Raw genomic sequence first — 23,941 nt, 5'->3', positions numbered from 1 at the left:
TTAGCTACAAGTCTAGTTTTATTTCTTATAACTATCCATTTTCATCTAATTTATTTCTAAAGATCCATTTTGTTCCAATTACAGAGTTATGCTTTGGTCTCTCAGTTAATGTCCATACATTACTTCTTTTGAATTGATTTAATTCTTCTTGCATAGCATTTATCCAATTGGTATCTTTTTCAGCTTCTTCATAAGTCTTAGGTTCTTAACTGTGAAACAAAAGCAAAATAATCATTTAAATTTCTAAGAGAGGATCGAGTTCTTACCCTTGAGATGGATCACCAATGATTAAGTCTTTAGGGTGTCCACATGCATACCTCCATTCCTTTGGCAAGTCTTGAGATTGTGGTGGCACGCGACTCATTTTCCTTATCTTGAATTGGCACGTCATCAAGATTTTAATTTTTCAAAGTTAATAATTCCTGCATCATCATCAAGAATATTTTCTTTCCTAGCAGACTCACTATCAGACTCATCAATATGATATTAACTGACTTTCGACTACAAGAGTTCTTTTATTGAACACTCTGTATGCCCTGCTGGATTGTGAGTATCCTAAGAAGATACCTTCATCTGACTTGGCATCAAATTTACTTAGATCCTCCTTGCCATTATTTAAAATGAACATCTACATCCAAATACTCTAAGATATTAGCAGTTGGTTTCTTATTCTTCTAAAGTTCATAAGGAGTTTTCTTGGTTATCAGTCGTATTAAAACCCAATTTAGAATATGGCAAGCAGTGCTTATAGCTCAGCCCAAAAGTACTTTGGAAGATTTGACTCGCACAACATCGTGCGTGCCATTTCTGCCAAGGTCCTATTTTTCCTTTTCAACAACCTCATTTTGTTGAGGCGTTCTAGGTGCTGAAAATTGATGTGAGATACCATTTTCATTACAAAATTCTTCAAAATGTTGATTTTCAAATTCAGTTCCATGATCACTTCGAATTGCTATTAAGGTGAGCTTCTTTTCATTTATGATATAATTATAATATTTCAAGAATGCTGAAAATGCTTCATTCTTATGTGCCAAAAATGAAACCCATGTATATCTTGAAAATCATCTACTATAACTAGTCCATACTTCTTCCCTCCTAGACTCGCAGTTCTAGTGGGTCCAAATAGATCCATATGTATGAGTTCAAAAGGCCTAGTTGTTGATACTATATTATTTGATTTGAAGGATGATTTTGTTTGTTTTTCTAATGAGCATGGTCCACAATTTTGTCCTTTTCAAAGATCAATTTTGGCACATCTTTTATTAATTCCTTCTTGACTAGTTTTGATATTAATTCCATACTAGCATGTCCTAGTCTACGATGCCAAAGCCAACTTGTTTCATTTTTCTTTTCTTCATTAGTTAATTAAACATAATCCATTTTCTTGCCTATTCATGAAGATCTACCATGTAAATATTTCTTTGCCTTTGTCCTATAAGTACAATGCTATTATCTTTAGGATTTGTGATTATGCATACTGATGCTTCAAATGTGACTTTAAACCCTTTATCACAAAATTGACTTATGCTAAGTAGGTTATGTTTCAAACCATTAACTAATAAGACATTTTCTATGAAGGTAGATGGAGTAATGAAAATTTTACCCTTTCCAATGATATACCCTTTTCCATTGTCTTCATAGGTTACTACTCCACCCTTCTTAGATTCCAAGGTGACAAATTAGTCTACGTCACCGGTCATGTGTCTTGAACAGCCGCTATCTAGATACCATCGTTTATCCACTTTATTAGCTGCAAGACACCCTCATCGTCATTGGCCATATGGCATATTTGGGCCGTCTCTTGATGATCTTCCCTCTTCCGAACTTGACTCCTCACTTTCACTCCATTCAGCCATGAAGTTCCTCTTTTTAAGTTTTCTTGCCATCCACTTTAATTCCGGGCAATCTATCTTATAATGCCCGGGCTTGTTACACTCATAACAAATAGGTGTTTTCTTTTTCTTTTCTTTGTCCTTACCCTTTTCTTTGCTTGAGCTACCTTTGAAGAAGGGTTTTTTTTTATGAAATCTCTTCTTACCTCTCATAAATTTCTGAATTTTCTTCCAAGCATAGCCATTCCTTCTTCATCAAATTTATCATCATCATCAGATTATTCCGACTCAGTTTCTTGTTTTGGAGTGGTAGACTTAGGGCAATGGTCTTTCTTCTCTTGACCTCATCTTCTGAATTTTGCCTCATGGTCAACTCATTGGGTCATGAGTGATCCTAGAAGTTCCTCCAATTGCAGTGTATTGAGGTCCTTTGCTTCCTGAATTGCTGTTACCGGTTGGCTCCCAAACTCTTGGTAGAGACCTGAGAATTTTTCGCACCAATTCAGAGTTAGTATAAGACTTTCCTAAACTCTTTAGCCCATTTATGATTTCAGTAAAACGAGTAAACATTTCAAGTTATGGACTCAGTGGATTCCATTTTAAATAATTTATACTTATGTACTAATATGTTTATTTTGACTCCTTAACTTGATTAGTTCCTTTATTTGTGACCTCAAGTTTATCCCAAATTTCTTTTGCAGAGATGCATGTAGATATTCTATTGAATTCACTTACATCTAGTAAACAGTAAAGTACATTAATCGCTTTAGAATTAATTGTGTTAGTCTTCTATCACTTTCATTCCAATCCATTTCTGGTTTGGGGTATGATAGTGCCCTCTATACTAATTATGGGTGTGTGAGGTCCTCTAGTTATAATATACCACAATTCATAGCTCTAGAGCTTGAATGAATATCCTCATCCTAGCTTTTCAGTATGTGTAATTTGTGCCATTAAATAGATGAGGTCTATTTGTGGATTTCCCTCACTCATTAGAACATCCCACTTGGGTTGTCATGATCTTTGACTCTTGATTGTTGAGATCAACAAATACTATAGGAGTACCTTGCTCTGATACCACTTGTTGCCCAAGTGACAAGCCAAGAGGGGGGGGGAGGGGTGGAAATTGGTTTCTCTTAATTTTTACTATCTTACTTATGTCAATTTATGAGTTAGTGAATATAACAAAGCACAATACAAACACACAAGAAGTATAGTGGTTCGGTGCTCTCCTAAGCACCTACGTCCACTCCCCAAGCGACCCCCTTGGAAATTCACTATAATCCCAGCGGATTACAGTTGGATTGTTTTCCGGGCTCACAATCCAAAAACCTTTACACTTTGATTTTCCGGGATCACCAAAAACCTATGTTGGTTTTACGGGCTCATCAACGAACCTATGTTGGTTTTACGGGCTCACCAACGAACCTTTACAATTGGTTTTACGGGTTCACCAATAAACCTACACTATTGGTTTTACGGGCTCACCAACAAACCTTTACAAGGTGATTAATAAAAGAAGTAAGAAAGTTGAAGCTCCTAGATGAGCAAATATAACAATTATAATCTACAAAGAAGAGTTTAGAGAATAGTTATCGCTTGATGAGACTTCTCTCTTCTTTGTCAAGAATGCTTCACTCTTCAAGGGTGGATGGAGCTCTTAATATCTCTTGGAATCTGCTCAACCACTTTCTTTTGACTCTTGAATGAAGCACTTGAATGAAGAAGATTAGGGCACTTGTCTTTCTTGAGTAATCTTTGATATTTTGCAAAAGGATGTTTCCTCTGATGAATAGTGTCACTTTAAATAGTTTGCTTCATCCATTGGACAAGCCCCAATGGTTAGAATTCAAAAACTAGCCGTTACTCACTGTTAGAAGGTCAAAAAGTACTTCTGCAGAACTAGCCGTTATGCTTCTGCCCGTGCTTGGGTCGACTCAACTTTTATTGGGGTCGACCCAACTTTCACTTGGGGTCGACTCAATCTTTACTAGGGTCGACCCTCTCAGAACCACAGAACCTTGCATTTCAGCCTTCCTTCACTTGGGTCGACTCAACATCTTTTTGGGTCGACTCAAGGTTCAGTTGGGTCGACTCAACTTCCACTTGGGTCGACCCTCTCAGGGTTTCCAGAAAACCTATTTTTGAATGTCATTGCCTTTGGGTCGACTCATGTTAACTTGGGGTCGACTCAAGTTTGGGTCGACCCTCTTAGTATTTCCAGAGAACTGCTTTCTTGAGGCTTGAGGTTTGGGTCGACTCATTCTTTGCTTGGGTCGACCCAACTACTGTTCATCCATGCCATTTTTGCAGAAGTGTGCCAGATGGTTTCTTGATGTGCCGGGGTCGACTCAATCCACACTTTGCTGCAACTTAATGTTAGATTCATCCATATAAACAATGAAATGCATCTTTATCTTATTATACTAATGTGCTGAGAGTAACAGATTTATAAATGATGTATCGAATTAACTTGTAACATACTCTTGATTATTGTATTAATCATCAAAATACCACTATCATCCTCACTTACCACTCCAAGGTTAGTAGGAATGCTTACTGGCTCTTTGGTGGATGTGGGTCCACATGATGAATCTGGGTGGAGCAATGAGTGAGGCTTCTGGTGCAACTATAGCATGGTTAAGGAGCTAATTTATGGATGTTTACCTACAAAAGTTGCTTGACCAAGGAGACAAGGGGTTGATGACTCCAAAAGAAAGAAAAAGAGCTGGAAAACCATTTATGGAGAATGTTGCTGTATGCGTCTTGCTCTTTAACATTTTAGTCAATTTTGTTTAGTATAAAACTTTGTGGCAGGATGGTTATATGATATGAGGGTACAAATGCCTGAAGATGCCATTAACATGCATGGTTTAGAACATACACTGTGAAAACTATCCTATAGGAAGTCTTTGTGCATTTAAAATATCACATCTTGCATAATAGCTAGAAGACCATGGTTTACCTGAAGAATTTCCAAGCTGCCAAGTATTTCTCAGCCATACACATACTTTAGCCATTTTCTAATACCACAAACTGATTTCATTGAATATGATAGTTTTCCAATCCTTTCATTAAGAGCAAGGGAAAAAATCGATTTGATGATTGTAGATCATGGTTTTGCAGTCAAGTGGACCTAGATTTAACTAGTAATTAATCAAGTATATTAAATTAAGATACATTGTTTAGGTATGGCTCCCAATTTATGATAGGAACTCTACGATGATCTAACTGGTACTTAAAGTCAACTATCATTTTATGTTGAAGCTAAATTCAGAAAAGCCAATAGGACGGTTGACTGGATAGTATCTTTTGTTACTGATCATAGTAGATCTATGTTGTGGAAGTTCTCCTCTTTGTTACCTAATCAATTTCGGGATTTGTTGATGACTGATGCAAATGGTTGTATTTATTCAATGGCTGCCGGTTCAAGAAAAAAATAAAAAGAAAACCATAGCTAGTTTGGGATCTAATACGATCTTAAACATGGTAGGTTAGATTTTGGTCCAAATCTTTGATTTGGAGCTGGTAAGGAGCACAATTGAGTCGATTCCGGTCGAGAGACACTGGATATGACCTGGTTGCAGCTCTAATTCAAGCATCCACCGATATTTCTCAACATCCACTAAATCAATGACTTCATATTTAATTTTGCGACTTAACCCGATAGAGCAATTTGGTCCACCTAAACAAATCATCCGGTCCGGTCCACCCAACCCACACCCACTACTAGGTTGGAGCAAAGTGACTTGTCAACCAACGGTTGGTAACTTAACTTGTTCCGCTGGACCCCACCAAATAGACGGCCCAGATGAGCTCTGGTTACATAACGGCGGAGCTATGCGGCAACGAAACGGCCGATCGGGATGCGGGCGGCTAGAGTGACGGCGAGGAGACGCCCGTTATCTACCGTCCTAATAAAGGGGGTGGCCTTCGTTTCTTCGGGCTCTGGTGGTGGACAGCTCCTCCTGAGGTCACCTCGCTCGGATCGCCTCTCATTCCTTTCCCTCTCGTAAGCGATTCGATCTTCTACTCGTGGCTTCGTTGTTTATTTGATCTTTTTAGCTTGCTGGAATCCTAGATCGGGCCTTGCGCGTAGATCCGTTGTGCTTTTTTGTAGTTTTTTTTTTTTTGGCGATCCGGTTCAATTTCTGAAGATTTTATCCACTTGGATGTGAAAACTTGATGTGAAATTTGGAATGTTTGAATGTACTGGAAAAGGATATAGGATCTGTCCCTATATTTTTTGATCTGATGGATTTTGGCATCTTGGTGTCGTGTTTCGTCATTTGATATGTTTCTTAGGGTTTACATGAATGATTTTTGAATTCTTGTCGATCTTAGGTCGAAGATCTTCCTTTTGTTTATTCATGTCTTCATTTTTGCCTATTACTTATTGTTTTGCTTTTGTTTTGTGTTCGGATCTTGTTGATGGATCAAAAATGGCTCTTTTGTGGTGTTAGACTTAAAATTGATATTTTCTTGATGCTTGTTGCTTTCAGTGTTTTTTGCGGAATTTTTTATTGGATGTTCGTTCAGAATATTGTGTAGATCTACTTATTCATTAGGGGTCTGAAAATATTGTTTTCTGAATACAGAATAGATGATAATGTCGAAGCTTCAGCAGTTAATATAATTTTAATCGTCTCCCCTGCTTTTGCATCCAGTGCATTGTTTTTAAAAATTTGTGCTTTTATGCATTCATCTATTGTCAAATTTCTGCGATTAGGGGAAAAAAGCAACACATTGAATTTTTGATATTTCATCTGACATTCATGAGAATCATACACAGTGCCTTGATGGCTAATTGGCTATTGATCAGTAGGTAATTACAACGCAAATCATCTCAGTAGGGTTGAATGCCAGATTTTGTCCCAAGAGAAGTTTATAGCTTTATTCATTTATTCATCTTTGATATAATAAAATCCTTGTATGTGTGTATCTGGTATTATTACAAGCTATAAGTCTTGTTATTTGATTATGAACTGGATTGTGTCAGACGTGAAGATGGGGCTGTCTTTCACCAAGCTCTTCAGTCGGCTGTTTGCCAAGAAAGAGATGCGTATTCTTATGGTGGGTCTTGATGCTGCTGGCAAGACCACCATCTTGTACAAGCTGAAGCTGGGAGAGATTGTGACCACCATTCCTACCATTGGTACATACTAAACACAGATAAAATTGAAGCTGTTTTACTTTATTTACTTGTGATGCTCATGGTTTCTTGTTTCTTCAAATTGATTTTTTTTCACTGATGGCCGAGGCTTGGGTGCTTAAGAGCATATGTCTGGCGCACCATTTCTAGGAACATTTTAGCTTTGTTTAGCGAGTAATTGACCATGAAGTATGAAAATATCAAATCTCTAGTTCATTTCATTTCGGTCCACAGTTAGGTTCAACATCTTGGGAGTTGCTGCAGCTTAAATGGTGCTTTCAAATGATGTTCTCCAACATGGAAGCACCATTACAATTGATAATCTCACAAAGCAGATGCCACTTTCTCTTGGGAAGACGGGATTCTGTTTTCACTAACATTAACCAATGTGATTAAATAAATCACAAGAACTATAATTTGTTTAAAGTCTTTGGGTTGCTTAGAAACAGTAATTCTGCATGGTTGATTTTTTTTTTCCAACTTTAGGTTGATTATGTCCTTTATTTGCCACTGTTTTTGTTCCTTTCTATGATTTGATGTAAAACTACTCTTTTGTAACACGATTCAAGAGCTTCTTTAATATTAATGATGGTATCATCTTATGTTTGTCCCAACCATTCCTGGTGAGAAGTCATATCAAGGGACTGACATGTTGTTCTCCCATATTCTTTCCATATCCTTAAATTTTGCTTTTCAGAATTTTTCTGGAAGGCTTGACTATTCAGAACTTATCTCAGTTCTACACCCCCTTCCTTCTGAAGCGGTCTTAAGGCCCTGTGTTAGTAACATACCTTCTCAAAAAAATCTGTCCGCCTCATCTGATTATCTTTGAATCAGGTTGATTTGTCTTTGCATTTCTCTTCGTTGGTTTATATTGATTACAGTGAGCTAACTTTGTGCTATCGATTTCAACTGGAGCCTTTGTTTATCATCTATTTCCAACAAAATTGCATTTTAAACATGTAGAATATGATGGATGCTGTTTTCTTCTTGTATGTATGGAGTTTATCATATGTGGCCCATCTACTGTGTCAAACTTTTTAACTGCAACTTTGTTTTATTTTATTTTAATTTTTGACTTTGTGTTGTCACGCGTTTGTCAGGATTTAATGTGGAGACGGTGGAATATAAGAACATTAGCTTCACCGTGTGGGATGTTGGTGGTCAGGACAAGGTTTGTACTCTCTCTATATAACGTTTGTTGAGTAATATATGCAAAATGGGTAATGTTTGCTGCTGTGATTTCATTTATATCTTTATTTGGAGTTTCGCATATGATGAAAATAATAGTATTCCAAGGAGTGATGGATATCTTGCTATCTCAAACTTGTCACCAATGTAAGGGACCTAAGATGGTTGGATAACTATGGGGAGAGTACATTACTGCGCACTTAATTCATAGCATATTACACTGAAAGAAGTTTACCTATCTTATCTTTTCCTATCAAAAAAAGGTTATACATTGAAATTTTAAAAAAATGCTATCAATTTTTTCCAATGTATTAATTGCACTTACCTAGTTCTTTGAAGTAGTTTCTCATATATTACTAATTATGCTTGGCATTTTCAATGTGCTTTTCTTCTGTGTGACCCATAAGATCATTGTACGAATAGATACAATAACTCTTTCTGTTTATCTGAACTTACCATCTCATTTTTTTTTTGAGATTGAGTACTGGGGAAGTCCTTGAAAATATATCAGGAGTAAGTTCAAAGATGTGCTGCCATCATATTAGTAATGGTATTTCATATGGCTGAAAATGAGTGGGATATTATCCGACTGTATCCGGATTTGTATCCAATTTGAATTGGGTTCGGATAAAAAAGTTTTGAATCTGATTAGATACGAATTTGGATTTGGATAGGTATTCATTAATTTTCCTGGATATGCATCCGGATTTGGATTTTGAAAATTTTATGGAACCAGATCCAGAAATTAGGTAAAAAAGATTATCTAAAATACCACCTCTACCAAGGATTGAATGTGTACTCTCCGGCTTAGTTGCCAACTATTCAGCCGCCAAGGCAACTTTGACACTTGTTACATATACTTGTATCATAAAAACAATATATATCATATGTTATTTATTAATTCTTTTTATCAAAATAAATCCTTTAAGCTATGATAAAAAGGGAATGTTTTTCAAAATTTTATTGTTCAAAATATTCAAAAATATCAATACATATAACATAATCCTACATTTATACATAATACAAATTCTCTATAAAATAGATAAATTATTTTTATTATATATTTGTATTTTAAAATTAATTTATAATATATCTTTGATTTAAATCTAATCGAACCAACGATCAAGATCCTTGGTCTTATCGGTCTCCATGCAAGTTTAATAATTATCATTTAGACTCTTGCCTGTTAATTGTGCATCGTGTGTGATCTTGATATTGGATCCCATACCCATCCTTTACAACTGTCATTTATATTGGTTTTTGTTATTAAAATTCACTCAAAATCCGATTTATATCCTAATGATATCGAATTTGTATGTGTATCCACGTAGAGCAAATATGGATATGGTATATATCGGATCTGTATTTGTATCCATTCAGAACAAACATGGATATTTATCTTGGTATTTGTTTAATATCCGTATCCATATACATATAAACTAAAAAAATATAGTTATGGATATGGATATATCAATTTTGATCTGAATCTGATCCGTTTTTAGCCTAGTATTTCATTATTTTCAAGTGAAGCCTGTGGGGGTGCCTTTATTCTGATATCATTTCAGATACAGATCTGGATGAGCAGTTATGGATTAGATTTATGTTGTGTGCAGCTTCTAGAAGCTAAACTCTGTTATTTCTCTCAAGGTAGTGTGACTTGGCTTGAGTGCTGACCTTTCTAAAAAAATTGGGTGTTAAATCTTCTCACCTGATGACATGGTTCTGAGTTTATTTGCAATGCTTGGACCTGTTATAATCCTACCCTTTACACCCAAAAAGCCAAGGGATTAAGAGTGGTGAATGCTGGGGTCTTAACCAGGATTGTAACAAACCACGATGCCCTGTAGTTGTTCTCGTCAGCCTACTTCAGAGTATGTTTAATCTTTCATGTGGTTGTTTCTAAAGCAACAAATTGTTTGTATTGGTATCACCAATTAATCAAAAGTTAGTATATAAAAACCTAATGATTACATGAATCTTTTTTAGTCTAATTATCCCAATGTGATAAATATTTGCTGGGAAGTATACCTGTGCTTACCGCATTCCTGAGATATTTTCAACAACTTATACATAGTGGTTTCATATGTGTATACATGCCAGTGCACCCACAGGGAGAGAGAGTTCAAAGCTTCTGTATAATCTCTCACTTTCTTTCTTTTCAATCCACTACAGCTTGAACAAGTTGGGTTTAAGATATCAAGTAAAAAATACATTTCTCATGGTTTGCATATACTTGATGGTAATGATTGTTTGTGTGCTGATATTATCAGATCCGACCTCTATGGAGACATTACTTCCAGAACACCCAGGGCCTTATCTTTGTTGTCGACAGCAATGACAGAGATCGTATTGTTGAGGCTAGAGATGAACTGCACAGGATGCTTAATGAGGTATCCTTGTAAAATCATTTTTCATTTCAGTTTCGATTTGATTATTTTGTGTAGAAAATTGAACTTCTTCGTGTTTATGGGGGCTCATTAAGTTTTCAGTTGGGGGGCCATATTTATCCTTCTCTCTTTTAGACTTTTCTTTGAAATGTTTGATGCCTATACTACTACATAGGTAATTCTTGAATAGAATGAAGTAATAGGATAAATTTGGCTGTCTGTATAATAAAAATAACTAGTTTCTTATTTTTGTTAAAATAATTTGTTCCATACTGCGGTAGCCTTACTGTGAGGATGGATAAATTTGGCTGCCTGTATAATCAAAAGAATAGTTTCTTTTTCTTAAAAAAAATATATCCATGCTGCAGTAGCCTTACTGTCAGGATACCCTATCCAGACTGGTGGAGTATTGCTTCCTCACCCCTCGACTTCTTTTCCAAAAGCTATAGTTTTCCATACCGTATTGCTCCAATCACTCATAAGAATGCCAACTTATGTCAATAATGTGCTTTGTTTTATTCCTCTTATGCAGCATGTCTGATACTGTAAGCTACCCCTGAGCCTCTTTTTATTGCTCTTGTATATTCATTTTGGAAGTGCTTAGAGAAATATTCTGTTGTTGTTGATGATGATAATTGTCATCATTATCATCACCATCAGGAGGAATACATTATCATTATGCCATCATTATTATTAATATAAGGATCACTTTGGTTTGTAACCTTTTTAGAAAGCATTGTGAAAAATTATAGTGGAGTTGCAAGAAACATGCCATATGGCAGTCCACCAAACACAGTAGATGTAACTTTATAATAACTCAATCTGTATTGGTTTCTGTTTGGGCAACTTCTGGTTCCTGGTTCCTGGTTTACCTGCCATCCGAGTTGACATCAATTTTCATTCCTGGACCCTGGTCTCGATTGCCGTGTAATTTTTGTTCCACGCATTGTGTATAAAGCAAGACCTCTGGATGTAGAACAGTCATGGTCGTGTATTAAGTATGGCATATTAAAATGAAAACTAGCCGGCCGTGATCATTAAAATGGAAGTCAAACAAAGGGCCTGGAAATAGTTTCACCATAATGTTTTCATCTGGGTCGGTTGACAAAAATCAATATTTATTAGGGTAGGAGTCCTTGGCTGGCCCTTCCGTGGTTTGCCAACTAAAGCCTGCTAGCGTCGAACATTACGTAAGAAGCTCTAAGCGCTATCGCTACATCTCATGCAAAATGGATAACTGAGATTTTTTTTTGCATGGCAGGATGAATTGAGGGATGCAGTGCTGCTGGTCTTTGCGAACAAGCAAGATCTTCCTAATGCCATGAATGCCGCAGAAATCACTGATAAGCTTGGCTTGCACTCCCTCCGTCAACGTCACTGGTAAATATTGCATGTTCTTCACTTGGTGCTTAACCTTTCAAGACTTCTCTTAATAATCCAATTTCTAGGGTACTTCAAAAGTACCCAAACCTATCTGCTTCCAATACTTCGATTTAGTAAAATTCAGTTTCCTCCAGGTACATCCAGAGCACATGTGCCACGTCTGGGGAGGGTCTGTATGAGGGATTGGACTGGCTCTCAAACAACATTGCTAACAAGGTCTGCCTCATGAATGCATGATCGACGCCCTTCTTATATTTCATTTCTGTTGAAGTCCAGCCTTTTGTGACTCGTGATCATTCCTCCCCCAATTTTCTGCAGGCATAGATAATGCTGGTTGGGAACCTTGTTGGAGCTGAAAAGATTAGTACATATCGAGTATGCAAGAGTGCTGCCCCAAGGATCAATTTGCTTATGTTTCTACCTCCATAGACTCGAGCATCTGTTGTCATTTAGATAAAGAATGATCTGGAAATTTGTTCTCCTTACCTAGCTACTAAATTTTTGCTATTTTTCTTTTACCTGCCAATTGCGTTGTTTGAAGACCTTGCTTGGGTGATATAATAGTTTTATTTCTACAAAAGAACTTGGTTCGTATAAGACCTATCTGCCACTTCCAACACATGATTTGTTTGTATTTCTGTACTGATATTTTATATACTGTTTGATGCTTCGTACTTGGAATAATTTTAGGAAAGTTTATTTAGTTTCTTCTTTCAAAAGTGATTTCCAGACTTAATCTTACCCATTCCAGGTTAAGGGGAGAAATCAGGCTATTTTAATTTGATCGACAATCAGATGATATTTGATGTTAAAAAATGAGAGAGCATGTTATCCTAAACAGGCATTGAATTAGAGGGTGTTGATGTTTGCTAATTTCAAGCCATCAAGAAAGACGGCGCTGCTAGGGATTTATAGGTGCCAGAAACCTGATCTGCTGCAAGTATCAGTGAGAGGAATGCGAAGGTTACACGTTAACTGTGTCTTTTCTTATGCTAGACTTCTACTCGAGAATTTGAGAGGAAAACTCTTTATTAGTATCCGATCCATTTTCAGTCTTATAGACTGAATACAACGGGCTCTCCATCAAGCCATCAGGTTTGTGATATAAATCATATACTTTAAAAAATATTTCATGCACCATTTTGGGCCTAGCTGAATCTTGCATGAACCCAAACCACCTGCATCCAAATGTTAACTGGGGAAACAAATTTTCAGACATTCAATAATCCCACAAAGAAGCTTAGTAAAAAAAGAAAAAACAAAATCCAAAGTAGCAGAGCTTAAGATCGGGCTGAAAGACATTGCTACAAAATTATCCCAGACATATTTCATACTCTCTATTCAGACACAGTACAATTTATGCCACTGGCAGACAATGAAGCCAGCTCAACACAATAATATCAAGGCCATACAGGCTGCGTAGGAGTTTGCCCCATGCAGTGATACCTGAATAATATTGATAAAGACATCTTCCGAAACTCTACATTTTCATGACATGCAAAAAACATTTTGATATGCAATACATTGCAACTTCAGAAAGAACATCTAAAAAGTTGTGACAAGATTTTCAGTGCAGGAAGTGCAAAGAAACGCTATAATGAGAAGAACCATCCTAAGAATTCCATGGAGCTTGGTGGGAGAGACCAGCAGAAGCCAATGCTTCCGAACTTGTTCATCAAGACAGCAGACATGCTGAATACCTTGTTCAGGAACGAGTCTTCTGCATCCTGCAACCACGAGTCCAGTGAGAAACAGCAGCTTTTAGGTTATTTCATATGTCAAAAAGAAGTTCATTGGCATCTCACAATTGCTTTTTAAGTTATGGTCTGTCGAACATCGAAGGGTTCTGTGATTGTGCGAAGGTGATTCCTCCTTCGAGTCTTACTACCTCTAACACAATATCCTTGAGGGAAAAGGAACTGCAATGATTGATCGGGCTCATACACCTGATTTACCATACAAAACTACAAAAACAAAAGAAAAGATTAAGACGAAAAAGAGAAAGAACGTAACTACCAGAATGCCATGCTTAAATTAGATATGTACAATCCTCACCTGCTGGAATATTTTATTTTCCAAGGAAGGATCGGTAATGCAAGCGACTTGTTGTATGTACATTGCTTCACAACCAATCCAGCTTTTGATGTCCTGCTCCATTAAAAGATTATGCAATGTGATGCAGCAATTTTTATGAAAGCAATAAAAATTGCAGAATCTTATGCATGGAATAAAATTTCTGAAATAATTTCAAGCCTCATAACCCTATAAACTACAATTAAAGATCCTTGCATGAAGAGGAAAAATCCATCTGATTAATTCTGCGCGGTGGGTGGCAAGCAGAAGGCGACATGCTGAATTCTGCTGCCCATGCCTGTGAACTACTTGAAATCTCAAAGAGAGCCATGTGCTGTGTGATCATGTACACGCAGCATATGCACTGGTAGTAACAAGATGTATAGATTCAGCTTTGCTGGTTAAGAACATTAGAGACTCAAAACTTGAGATAATGCTTGTTCATGATTAGGGTTATTTAAAAATAATATCATAGATGGGCTATGTACCTGTGCTTGATCTTCCAGTCTCATTGCTTCTAGGAAAAAGAAGCAAAGAAAAGGTATGAAAACAAAGATGATAATAGATAAATAAAACTCATATATCAGATACATACGAACTTTCACCTGCAAAGACATCATCGGTTCCAACAAAGTTGACGAAAAAAGTTTTCTAGCATGACAATCATGATCCAACTGCATGCCTGGATGGAAGTTGTTACTGAGGTCCTGTTCAAATGCATGTCAATAGTGATCATGATTCTTCTGCTAAATTCTTCTGCTTAAGCTTGTGAAATAATGAGAACTGGCACATCGGTATCTTGCTGTCATCAATCCTTTGTCTGCATGACAACCAGAGAGACTTAGTCTTGACTTTCCTATTTAGTCTCTGTACTCATAATTGTATGTTAATGCATGTTTCCAACCAGTGGTTTTTAGAATTCATAGCGTAGATGGGTAATTGCTTGTGGTATATATGACTCTGCTGGAACCACAGCTATGAATACGCTTGGACGGAAGCCTTCAGAAACAAGGACTTAAAGCTGGTCTGTTGGGCCTGCTAGATCATACAAAAGCAAAAGGAAGGATATAAAAACAAACAAGATGATAGAATCATTACTTATCAGGAAATTTGAATGCCATATGCTCTTCACATCAAAAACAAACAGGGTGATAGATCAAGAAAATCAAAAGGTGGAAGGATGTTTTTCAGCAAGCAACCTTTTTACTTCTGAGAATAAATTATCACCAAACTTCCCCCCTCCCAAGCAACTAGTAAAGCTATTTTTTCCCCTTAGATTTCACTAATTGCGGGTCTGATAGCGAATTACCTCTCAAACTTCTTTTGCATGTCATTATGCTGTTGCTTGGTGTTGTTGAAGACGAGAGATACTGGTGTTGAAGGAGAATGTGCCAATCCTACACCGAGATATCAATCTGCTTGTGAAAGAAAAGAAGAAAATTTAGACCGCATAGATATCAGACCACATCATGAAATAATGTCTTATTGGGTCCGGTAAAATTAAGAAATTCGTCCTAATGATGGTACGATACACAGTTCTATTTGAGCAATTTTAAGACACCAACTGCTATCAGATATCCTCTCTGGAAGGTAAGGTTATGAGAATATATACCTGAAAGCATGAGAATGATGCAGAGTATCAAATAGTTGCCAAGCAGTATAACATCCCCTGCTTGCTGAAGCAGCTGCAAAATATGAAGAATAAATTGATGGGCCTATTTGCCAATTATCTTCCATTCATAACTACAGAAAGAGGAAAGAAAGGAGAAAGGTGGAAATCAGTTCTGACCTTTTTCTTGTAGAGTTGATCACTGCCATTGGCCCATACTTGTTGATTGCTTCAACATGGGTGATGTGTCATCGAATCAGAGGCCAATCAGGCAGCCCTCGGCGACAGATTTTGTTGGAGAGAGTCAAATTTTGGAGGGAAGGGAAGCATGGTTGCTCTTCACCAGCACCTACTAACCACTCTGGGAGAGACTCTTCTACTCGATCACCGAGCCGTATGTGCTCCACGGCATCCACACCCTCCACAACCTTTAATTCCTCACAAGCACAAACGCTTAGGAATGTGAGTCTAGGAAAGTTCGACGCTTTCTCCAAACTTGAGTTTTGCAGCAAAGACAATTTTGTAAGAGAGGGGAGGTTTTGTATTTCTCTCAGGCTATGGGCACCAAATATATATAACTCCTTCAAGGCGGTGGCATGACAGAGGAGGCTCTCCGGAAGAGACCTCAACTTCGGACATCCTCTAATGAATAATAACTTAAGAGAAGGTAGCAACGATGTTGTCTGGTTGTCCTCCTCCTCCCACCGCCACCACCATTCTTCCCAATTAGCCATGTTATCAAAAAGAAGTGTCTCTAGTTTGGGGAAGTAGCAGGAGAAGCAAGAGTCTATTTTTCTTCCATTCCGCCCTCTTGCACGAGCACTACTACCCGTCAGCAATAAGAATTCAGGCCCGATGCTTGTGACTTCAGAAGCACCTGAAATCAAGAGAAAATCTAGTTGTGGCAGCATTCCTAAGGATGGAAGTTGCTGGCATAGAGCACAATTCCACAGATCCAGCCTTCGTAGGTTGCGGATCGATGACGAGGAGGGTGTCATCATCCAGCTGGGAAACTCACGGCCGAAGTAACCATTGATTTTAAGCATTTCAAGGCATGGCGGTGGGCAGAGCTCCTCGAATACCTCCCTTATTCTCTTGATATCTTCCTCCTTGTAATCATTTGCATGAGACTGTTGCACATCAGAAGAGCTGCTCGGTAGAGTGCAATACAAATGTAGGCGGAAAAGATGGGGCTTGGCTTGAAGTGCAGCGGCTTTTGCTTCAACCCTGTCTGATACCCTCTCCAATTTGACCATTATAATAGACCTGAGCTGGGAGAGGGATTTCAACTCTTCCAAGGTGCAGAACCTCTCGTCTTGATGCCCCTTGTGCTTCTGCTCCCAATCATCTTCTCCTACTCCAGATCTGCAACCCTCGCAACCATTCGCTACAAATCCCCAAAGTGAACGCAGTTGTTTCAGTCTCCCTATTCCCATAGGTAGACCATCAAGTGGTGCACCCAAGACGCCTAGAATCCTTAGATTGATCAACCCCACGACACCCCGAGGGAGGTTGTGCAAATATTTACAATCCATGAGCAACAGGGATTGGAGATTTCTAAGATTCCCTACACTCTCCGGTATCTCTCTTATTCTAGTATCAGAGAGATCAAGTCTCCTAAGGTGCATAAGATCTCCCAAGGAAGTTGAAAGATCGACAATGGCTGTTTTACTTAAGTCCAGGACCCTCAAACTCCTCAGCTTTTTGAAGAGATCTTCTGGAAGATCACGAATAAGTGGGGTATGGAAGAATGACAGGGTCCTTAAGGATGTCTATTTCATTATCAAGTCAGGTATGGTTTCTAAGTTTCCATCTACAATTGATAAACGGCGTAGTTTTATCGATGAAAAGGAGGATGTGATCTTATTTTCGAATGCTCGTGCATCTCCGACGAAGCACTCATCCCCTGCTATATGCTGAGCTAGAGATCGAAAAAGGTCATGCATCTTGCAACTTATTTGATCATACGAATAAGGACCTGGCTGTAGTAGGTTCCTCTGCACCAACTCCTTCCAATACTCTTCCGCCACATCTTCCAAGGGCGTATCGTCCTCGGATGTTACAAAGCCCTCTGCAATACAACTACTGACAAAAAAATTTCGATCAATTTGGTAGTCCTCGGGAAATAATGAAAAGTAAGTGAAGCACTGCTTGAGAGGAGGTGGTAAATGCAGATAGCTCAAGTACAAAGCACCCATCACCTCATCCGGAAGCTTAGTAAAAGACCATGCTGAGCTAGAAAGGACCTTTTCCCATTCCAAAGGCCTTTTTGCCTTGGTTCGAAGAACCCCTCCAATCGCCCTAAGAGCAAGGGGAAGGCCATCACATTTCTCTACAATTTTCATCCCTATATCTCTTAAGTCATGCATATCTTGTTCATCCCCTTCCTCAAAAACCATGTTGCAAATTAATGACCAACCATCCTCTCGAGACAACTTCTCCACCATGTGACTGTGTATTGCACCCACGTGTTTAGCAATGTTTATGTTTCTAGTTGTTATCAAAATTCTACTATCTGTCGAACAACTCTGCAAGGGATTTCTCAATACTCGATCCCATACCTGTGCATCCCAAACATCATCCAAGACTACAAAGAATTTTTTGTTCCTGAGTAATTCACTAAGCATGGGTTCAAGCACTTCCTTCTGCTCAGCATCTCTAGGATTACCTCCAGCTTGCTCTATGATAGATCTCAGTAAATTGGACTCGGAGAAATCTTGGGACACGCACAACCAAATCTGTGACATTTGGTTGAAGTTGTCCCGAAGTTTCTCATCATTATAAATCTGCGCCATTTGGTGTGGCATTCGGTTGAAATTGTCTTGAAGCTTCTCATCATTATAAATCTGTGCTATTTGGTGTGGCATTTGGTTGAAGTTGTCCCGAAGCTTCTCATCATTATAAATCTTCTGAGCAAGAGTAGTTTTGCCTATCCCCCCCATGCCAACAATTGCAAAGACTTGGATTTTTTTGTTATTTTCTTTTGTCAATAGGTCCACCAACCTCCTTGTATCATCCTTAATTTTCTCTCCCATAAGATCAGATTCAACAAGTATAGGAGATGTCTTGTGGCTTATTCTACTTTTGTAGTGGTCATTACGAGGAGCAGGTATAAGATGGAGGTTATCTTTGCGCTTGGCAAGTTGTTCAAGCTCGCAGTTGAGATTTCTAATTCTTTTGCCAATCTCATGACGGAACCTGACTTTGTGCAAGCAAACAATAGGAGGGTAGCAACAACATACCGACTCAGCACGACGAGATGACGATGTGTTTGAGCTAAGAAGCTTCTCACCCTCGATTTGGCATTCATCAATGATGTCGTCAGCATCGTACATGAGATCTCGCAGCTCGTTCAGCCAACGGTTGATGGCCTGATTGTTCTCGAGGCGTCTATTCTCTGCATCAGCGAGAACGTCCTGTATCATCTCCAGCCACTTGCGAAGCTTCCTGATTTCGTCGGGCACACCCAAGATCTTGATCACCTCTTCCTTTGCATAGGTTAACAGCATCTCACAGAAACTAGAGACGAAGGCATCCAGGATCATCGCCATTTTTTCACTTGAACTTCTGCAAAGACGAGACACTAGTTGAATGATGGTGGGAAGGAAGAGAAGAAATAATTGCGCCCATAATTGCCCATCCACTGGCTCCCACAAACTCCAACTTGCACCGATAATTGCCTCTCCACCCGCTCGAGAAATTGTCTGGGTCCGGCCTAAAGGACCACTATTGTTGTAGAAGAATCATGTGGACTCTAAAGCAACACGTATCTTGAAAATATTCCAATGAGAAACATTTTGGAAGAGGGGGATTTGACGTATCTTCAAATTATTTAAATGGATTCTCAAATAACAATTTTGATCCGATCTTTTAGTATTAGACCAAATTTCTTTTGAGAGATTAGTATCAGACCGAATTGTACAATGAGTTGGATCTTCGGGACCCGTTCGCGATTTGAATGAGATTTTAGTGAATTAGGTGATTGCTTCGGTCTAACTTGCCTTCAGTCAAAGTACCACATTCCATTGGTTCCATCGTGCACTCAATATTCGGCATCCTTCAGCAAACCGTGCGGAAAAAAAAAAACAGTTAAACCTTTTATGAAAAAAATACAAGTTAATTACTCAAACCTTTTCTTTGAAAAAAAGAGAAAAATTAGCTTATTTAAACCTAATAGGACGTAATTATACGAAGCAAATATTGAATAAAAATTCTGGGCCCAGCCTATCAAATTTAGTCTCAACTTGAATTGGGATTGAACGTAACCCTTTAAACCAACACCTATTTGACATAAATTATACACTAAAACTTAGATACTATTTTTGGCCTCAGGTTGAAGGCTAATGTCAGAAAACTATCCCAGTAATACTTTGCACCCTTTTCTATCCAGATTCACTACAATTTTATGCTGCTTGTAGATGATGAAGCTGGCTCAACACAAAAATATCAGGGCCATATTGGCATGAGTAGGAATTTGCTGTGGTACTTCAAAAACATCACTGAAACGTAAACTCGGTGAGATTTAAAATGCATTTTCATATGCAATACACTTGCATTGGACTAATGCCCTTGCAACTCCACAGCATAAATCCAAGGCAAAGCATAATGATTGATCTAAACGTGTGTCCTTTGAGCAATGAGCATTTCAAGTCTCCGATGCTCCAAAATCAATCATTATGTTAGAATAAATCAATCATTAAAATAAGTAGCCACCGTATACAAAATCAATCATTGAAGGGCAGTAGAGAAAACTAGCTGGTCAGGCAGGTGATAATGCTGAGAAGATTCAACATTGTTTACCTGTTCTTATATGAATTTGATGTTTACTACCCACCAACTCGTCCGAACACAAAAGCAACTTGTTTGATGTTGAGAGAACCACAATCAATATTTAAGAACTAAGGAAGGTGTCATTTACCTTCTTTCTCTATTTTTGATTTGGTGGGATAGCGCTTTCAAGGGAATAAATTAAACCTCAAGTCACATGGTAAGACGAATTGCTGCGGTTATATCTTCCGCACAATAGAATGATTAATCTTCTTTTGCGACATCAACCATTGGATTGTATTTTGCATAGATTTCAAAGCACTCCAATCTCTTTCTTTCACTGCATCATAGATTAGAAAGTGGACACCATGGTTTGAAAGCTGTGCAAAGTATGATCTTGACGTCACCAAAGGAGATCAATCATTATTTTGTGCGAAAGATACAACCCAAACCTCCAACGTATTTGAACTTCTTATATTAATTTCATGCAGAGAATTTGATTAAAAAAGAATCTTGTATAGATTCGATTTCCGGCCATTAGTGACAGTAGTATAGGGGCTGAGTACTTATATTTTTGTCATAGAGATAAAAATACCTTCTCACTTTTATTATACACTTAAGAGTGAATATTAAGTGGGAGATCCCCGCGGAGTGCGGGACATGTGGTGCTGAGGAGTCGGTGGACCACGTGCTTTTCCAGTGTACATGGGCGAGATCGGCATGACAATGGACAGGGATCCCGCAGGAGGCCTGGAGTGGGAGGCTTCAGTTTCTACAGGTGATACGGCAGTGGTTGGCCCGCCCTTGGACATGTTAGGAGGCCATCAGAGCGACTTACACAGCACATCAGATCTACCTGGCAAGGAACATCCGCACCTTCGGCGAGCGCAGGGTGTCACCGAGGTTTGTTGCAGGCCTTACGGAGTTCGCTTGAGTACATGCGTTGGAGATCAGGCCCACCCTCTCTTCAGATGGACCTTTAACAGCTCAGGACACCTGGGGTTCCTTCTCTGTTCAGGCAGCTCCTCAGATGGTGTTCTTCACCTGGGATCTCCCACCCCCGAGTTTTCTCAAGGTCAACTTCGACGGATCAGTACTGGATGGAGGAGCGCGGGATGGTGCGGGCTTTGTGATATGGGACCCGCACTCCAGGATGGTGGTAGCGGGTGGCTGCCAGTTGTTTGGCACGTTGGTTCTAGGGGCAGAGTTGCGAGCTGCCTGGGCGGGTCTTCGACATGCGCGGCAGGTGTTGCAGGCCAGCTCGATCGTCCTGGAGGGCGATTCGGCCACGGTTATCGGGTGGATCCAGGAGGGGCTGAGGGGTGAGAGCATAGACCACCCCCTGATCTGGGATATAGGGATGATGAGGAGGGACGGGGTGGCCGTCCAGGCCAAACATGTATTTAGAAAAGCCAATGGGGCGGCCAACTGGGTGGCTGCCTATGCGACTCACCATTCAGGGTATACCTTCTGGGCGAAGGAGGGGGAGCTGCCACTGGCACTCCGCAAGTTAGTGTTTTTTGATTTTATTGGGTGTATTTGTACACGTATTGTATGATGAATCCGTTTTCAGAAAAAAAAAAAAAAAAGAGAGAGTGAATATTAATTAAAAAAAGGGGGTAATACAGTAATTGGCTTATGATATTAGAGGGAGTAATCCTATTCTACCACTCTCCATGGGCAGACCTGACTCCTGGAGGATATCCTTTCACATGTCACAGCAAGAGAATAGGTTAACTGGTCAGACCAGACAGACTGTTTGGCAGCACAAAAGAGGGAATAGGAGGTTATCGCCCCGCTTGTTCTCGATCAAGACATAGCCAGAGTGACAAGTAGGGTACTAACATCTCATGTTTGGAATAAGGTTCACCTGAAGGGCTGATTTAGTAAATTTCTTTCAATGAAAAAATGATTTGGTTGCTATTGCTGATGGATTGCATCCAACTAAAGTATCATAAAGTTGCTTTAATTTTTCTTTTCAACCTAAGTATCGTATCAAAGATTATAAGACCTCCCCTACTTGGCACATACTTATAGCCTTAATTTGTGAAAAAAAAAATTAGTGTGACTGTGAGAGAGAGGGGGAAGAGAAGATGACTGGTGATGGTGACATGGATGATGGGGAGTCTGAACTACCGCGAGGCGAAGAGGAAGCTCTGGCCTTGGAAGTGGTGATGGTGAAGGCATAGAGGGCAACGGCGTCGAGATGGTAGGTGATAAGAATTTCACCAATGGAGAGAGAGATGAGGTCCGTAATGACGACATTGAAGATTAGGCAGCGATGGAGAGAGCTTCGATTCAGAGTACGTTGTTGGACACATGGTGGAGTTGGAGAAGAGAGGCAGAGAGTAGAAAACAAAAAGAATTTTCTGCATGGATATACTTCTAAATATCGAATTTTATATGAATACCCTTTTAAAATTGATATTTGCATATATACCCTCGTAAAACTCTATTATTGTACAAATACCCTTAATATAACAGTTATTCGAACGATGTTAAAAAAAATCATATTTATATTAATTAAATAAAATAAAAATTTGAAATGACGTTATTATTCTTACTCTCCCGCCCTCCTCTCCGGTGCCTTACTCTTCCCTCCCCACCGGTGCCCGGCTTCCCCCCCCGCTCCCCCGCGTATCGGGATCCCAATCGCAGGTGCTCCACACAGCTGTTCTTGTGCCAGAAGAAGAAGAAGATGGAGAAGAAGAGAGAGAGAGAGAGAGAGAGAGAGAGAGAGAGAGAGAGAGAGAGAGAGAGAGAGAGGACTGCTGGTTTGAGTTGGAAAGAAGGTGGCTTGTCTAAGGACCAGAAATGATGCTAAGTAGGTGGCTTTAACGGCACTGAGTTGGCGGTAATGAAAACAGAAAAAGACAAACAAAATCAGGATAAAGGCTGCACAAAGCCACATAAAATCCGGCAAAAGCTCAGAGAAATGAGTTTGCTTTGTGATAACAAGCAAGGGAGTCTCTTTTTTTTTTTGTGTGGGTGGTGGTACTATTGGTCGTTTTTAAGTGAATTTATGGCGGGTTTTCAAGGCAGACAAGAAGGAGATATGGGTTTCTTAGGAGCTTGTTAGCTTGCTCCCATGGCCTTGTTATTCTTTAAAGGGATGGGAAATGCCAGCTAATGAGGAGGAAAAGCCCTAAGGGGAGTAGGGTTCAAGTGTGGAAGGATAGCAACAAGCATAGGTTCACAGAATCCAAAGGAACCACGGCCCGTCAGGATTCTCTCTCGATCTACACTGTTGATACCTCTGGTGTCTCGGTAGCTGTTTTTTTTTTTTCCCATCTGTTTTTTGTTTTTGTTTCTTTTAACTTTTGAAGGGAGAAAGTGAGGGAACACTCAACTAAATATGGGTTATGTGCTAGTTTTCTGCAATGGAATTGGATTTTGGAAGAAGGTCTGGCTTGTAGACGGACTCGGTTAGTAGGTCATGGGTCACCTATTCTGATTGGAGATCAATTGCAAGTCTTTCAAATCATGGGTCGCCCAGCACCTCATAATTATGATATGACTAATTAGATTTGCCTAAATTCTTATCCAA

The 23,941-nt window shown here is 39.1% G+C and overlaps 2 protein-coding genes across 2 annotated transcripts; one reads left to right on the top strand and one right to left on the bottom strand.

The window, feature by feature from the left end:
* Nucleotides 1–5,703: 5,703 nt before the first annotated feature.
* LOC120107290 (ADP-ribosylation factor) lies at nt 5,704–12,621 on the top strand. Its single transcript, XM_039120501.1, has 7 exons — nt 5,704–5,844; nt 6,832–6,987; nt 8,088–8,158; nt 10,446–10,565; nt 11,824–11,942; nt 12,080–12,161; nt 12,264–12,621. The coding sequence occupies exons 2-7, from the start codon at nt 6,840–6,842 to the stop codon at nt 12,267–12,269; spliced, it is 546 nt and encodes a 181-aa protein (XP_038976429.1). The 5' UTR covers nt 5,704–5,844; nt 6,832–6,839; the 3' UTR covers nt 12,270–12,621.
* A 611-nt stretch (nt 12,622–13,232) lies between these two features.
* Nucleotides 13,233–19,368, bottom strand: LOC103722661 (putative disease resistance protein RGA3). The gene is made up of 8 exons (XM_039120500.1): nt 15,808–19,368; nt 15,631–15,703; nt 15,328–15,433; nt 14,923–15,053; nt 14,507–14,838; nt 14,001–14,382; nt 13,751–13,909; nt 13,233–13,672 (listed from the first exon to the last, which is right to left on the bottom strand). The coding sequence occupies exon 1, from the start codon at nt 19,176–19,178 to the stop codon at nt 17,400–17,402; it is 1,779 nt and encodes a 592-aa protein (XP_038976428.1). The 5' UTR covers nt 19,179–19,368; the 3' UTR covers nt 13,233–13,672; nt 13,751–13,909; nt 14,001–14,382; nt 14,507–14,838; nt 14,923–15,053; nt 15,328–15,433; nt 15,631–15,703; nt 15,808–17,399.
* Between the last annotated feature and the right edge of the window lie 4,573 nt (nt 19,369–23,941).

This window comes from Phoenix dactylifera, unplaced genomic scaffold, assembly GCF_009389715.1.
Source record: "Phoenix dactylifera cultivar Barhee BC4 unplaced genomic scaffold, palm_55x_up_171113_PBpolish2nd_filt_p 000819F, whole genome shotgun sequence".
Lineage (NCBI taxonomy): Eukaryota > Viridiplantae > Streptophyta > Magnoliopsida > Arecales > Arecaceae > Phoenix > Phoenix dactylifera.
This window is presented reverse-complemented; position numbering and strand designations above follow the sequence as displayed.

What these genes read in the sequence shown, in the direction of transcription:
- LOC120107290 (XM_039120501.1), top strand. Translation starts at nt 6,840, where the DNA reads ATGGGGCTGTCTTTCACCAAGCTCTTCAGTCGGCTGTTTGCCAAGAAA. An exon ending in TGCACAGGATGCTTAATGAG is followed by an intron (nt 10,566 to 11,823) that starts GTATCCTTGTAA and finishes TTTGCATGGCAG; the next exon opens with GATGAATTGAGGGATGCAGT. An exon ending in TCCCTCCGTCAACGTCACTG is followed by an intron (nt 11,943 to 12,079) that starts GTAAATATTGCA and finishes AGTTTCCTCCAG; the next exon opens with GTACATCCAGAGCACATGTG.
- LOC103722661 (XM_039120500.1), bottom strand. Translation starts at nt 19,178, where the DNA reads ATGGCGATGATCCTGGATGCCTTCGTCTCTAGTTTCTGTGAGATGCTG.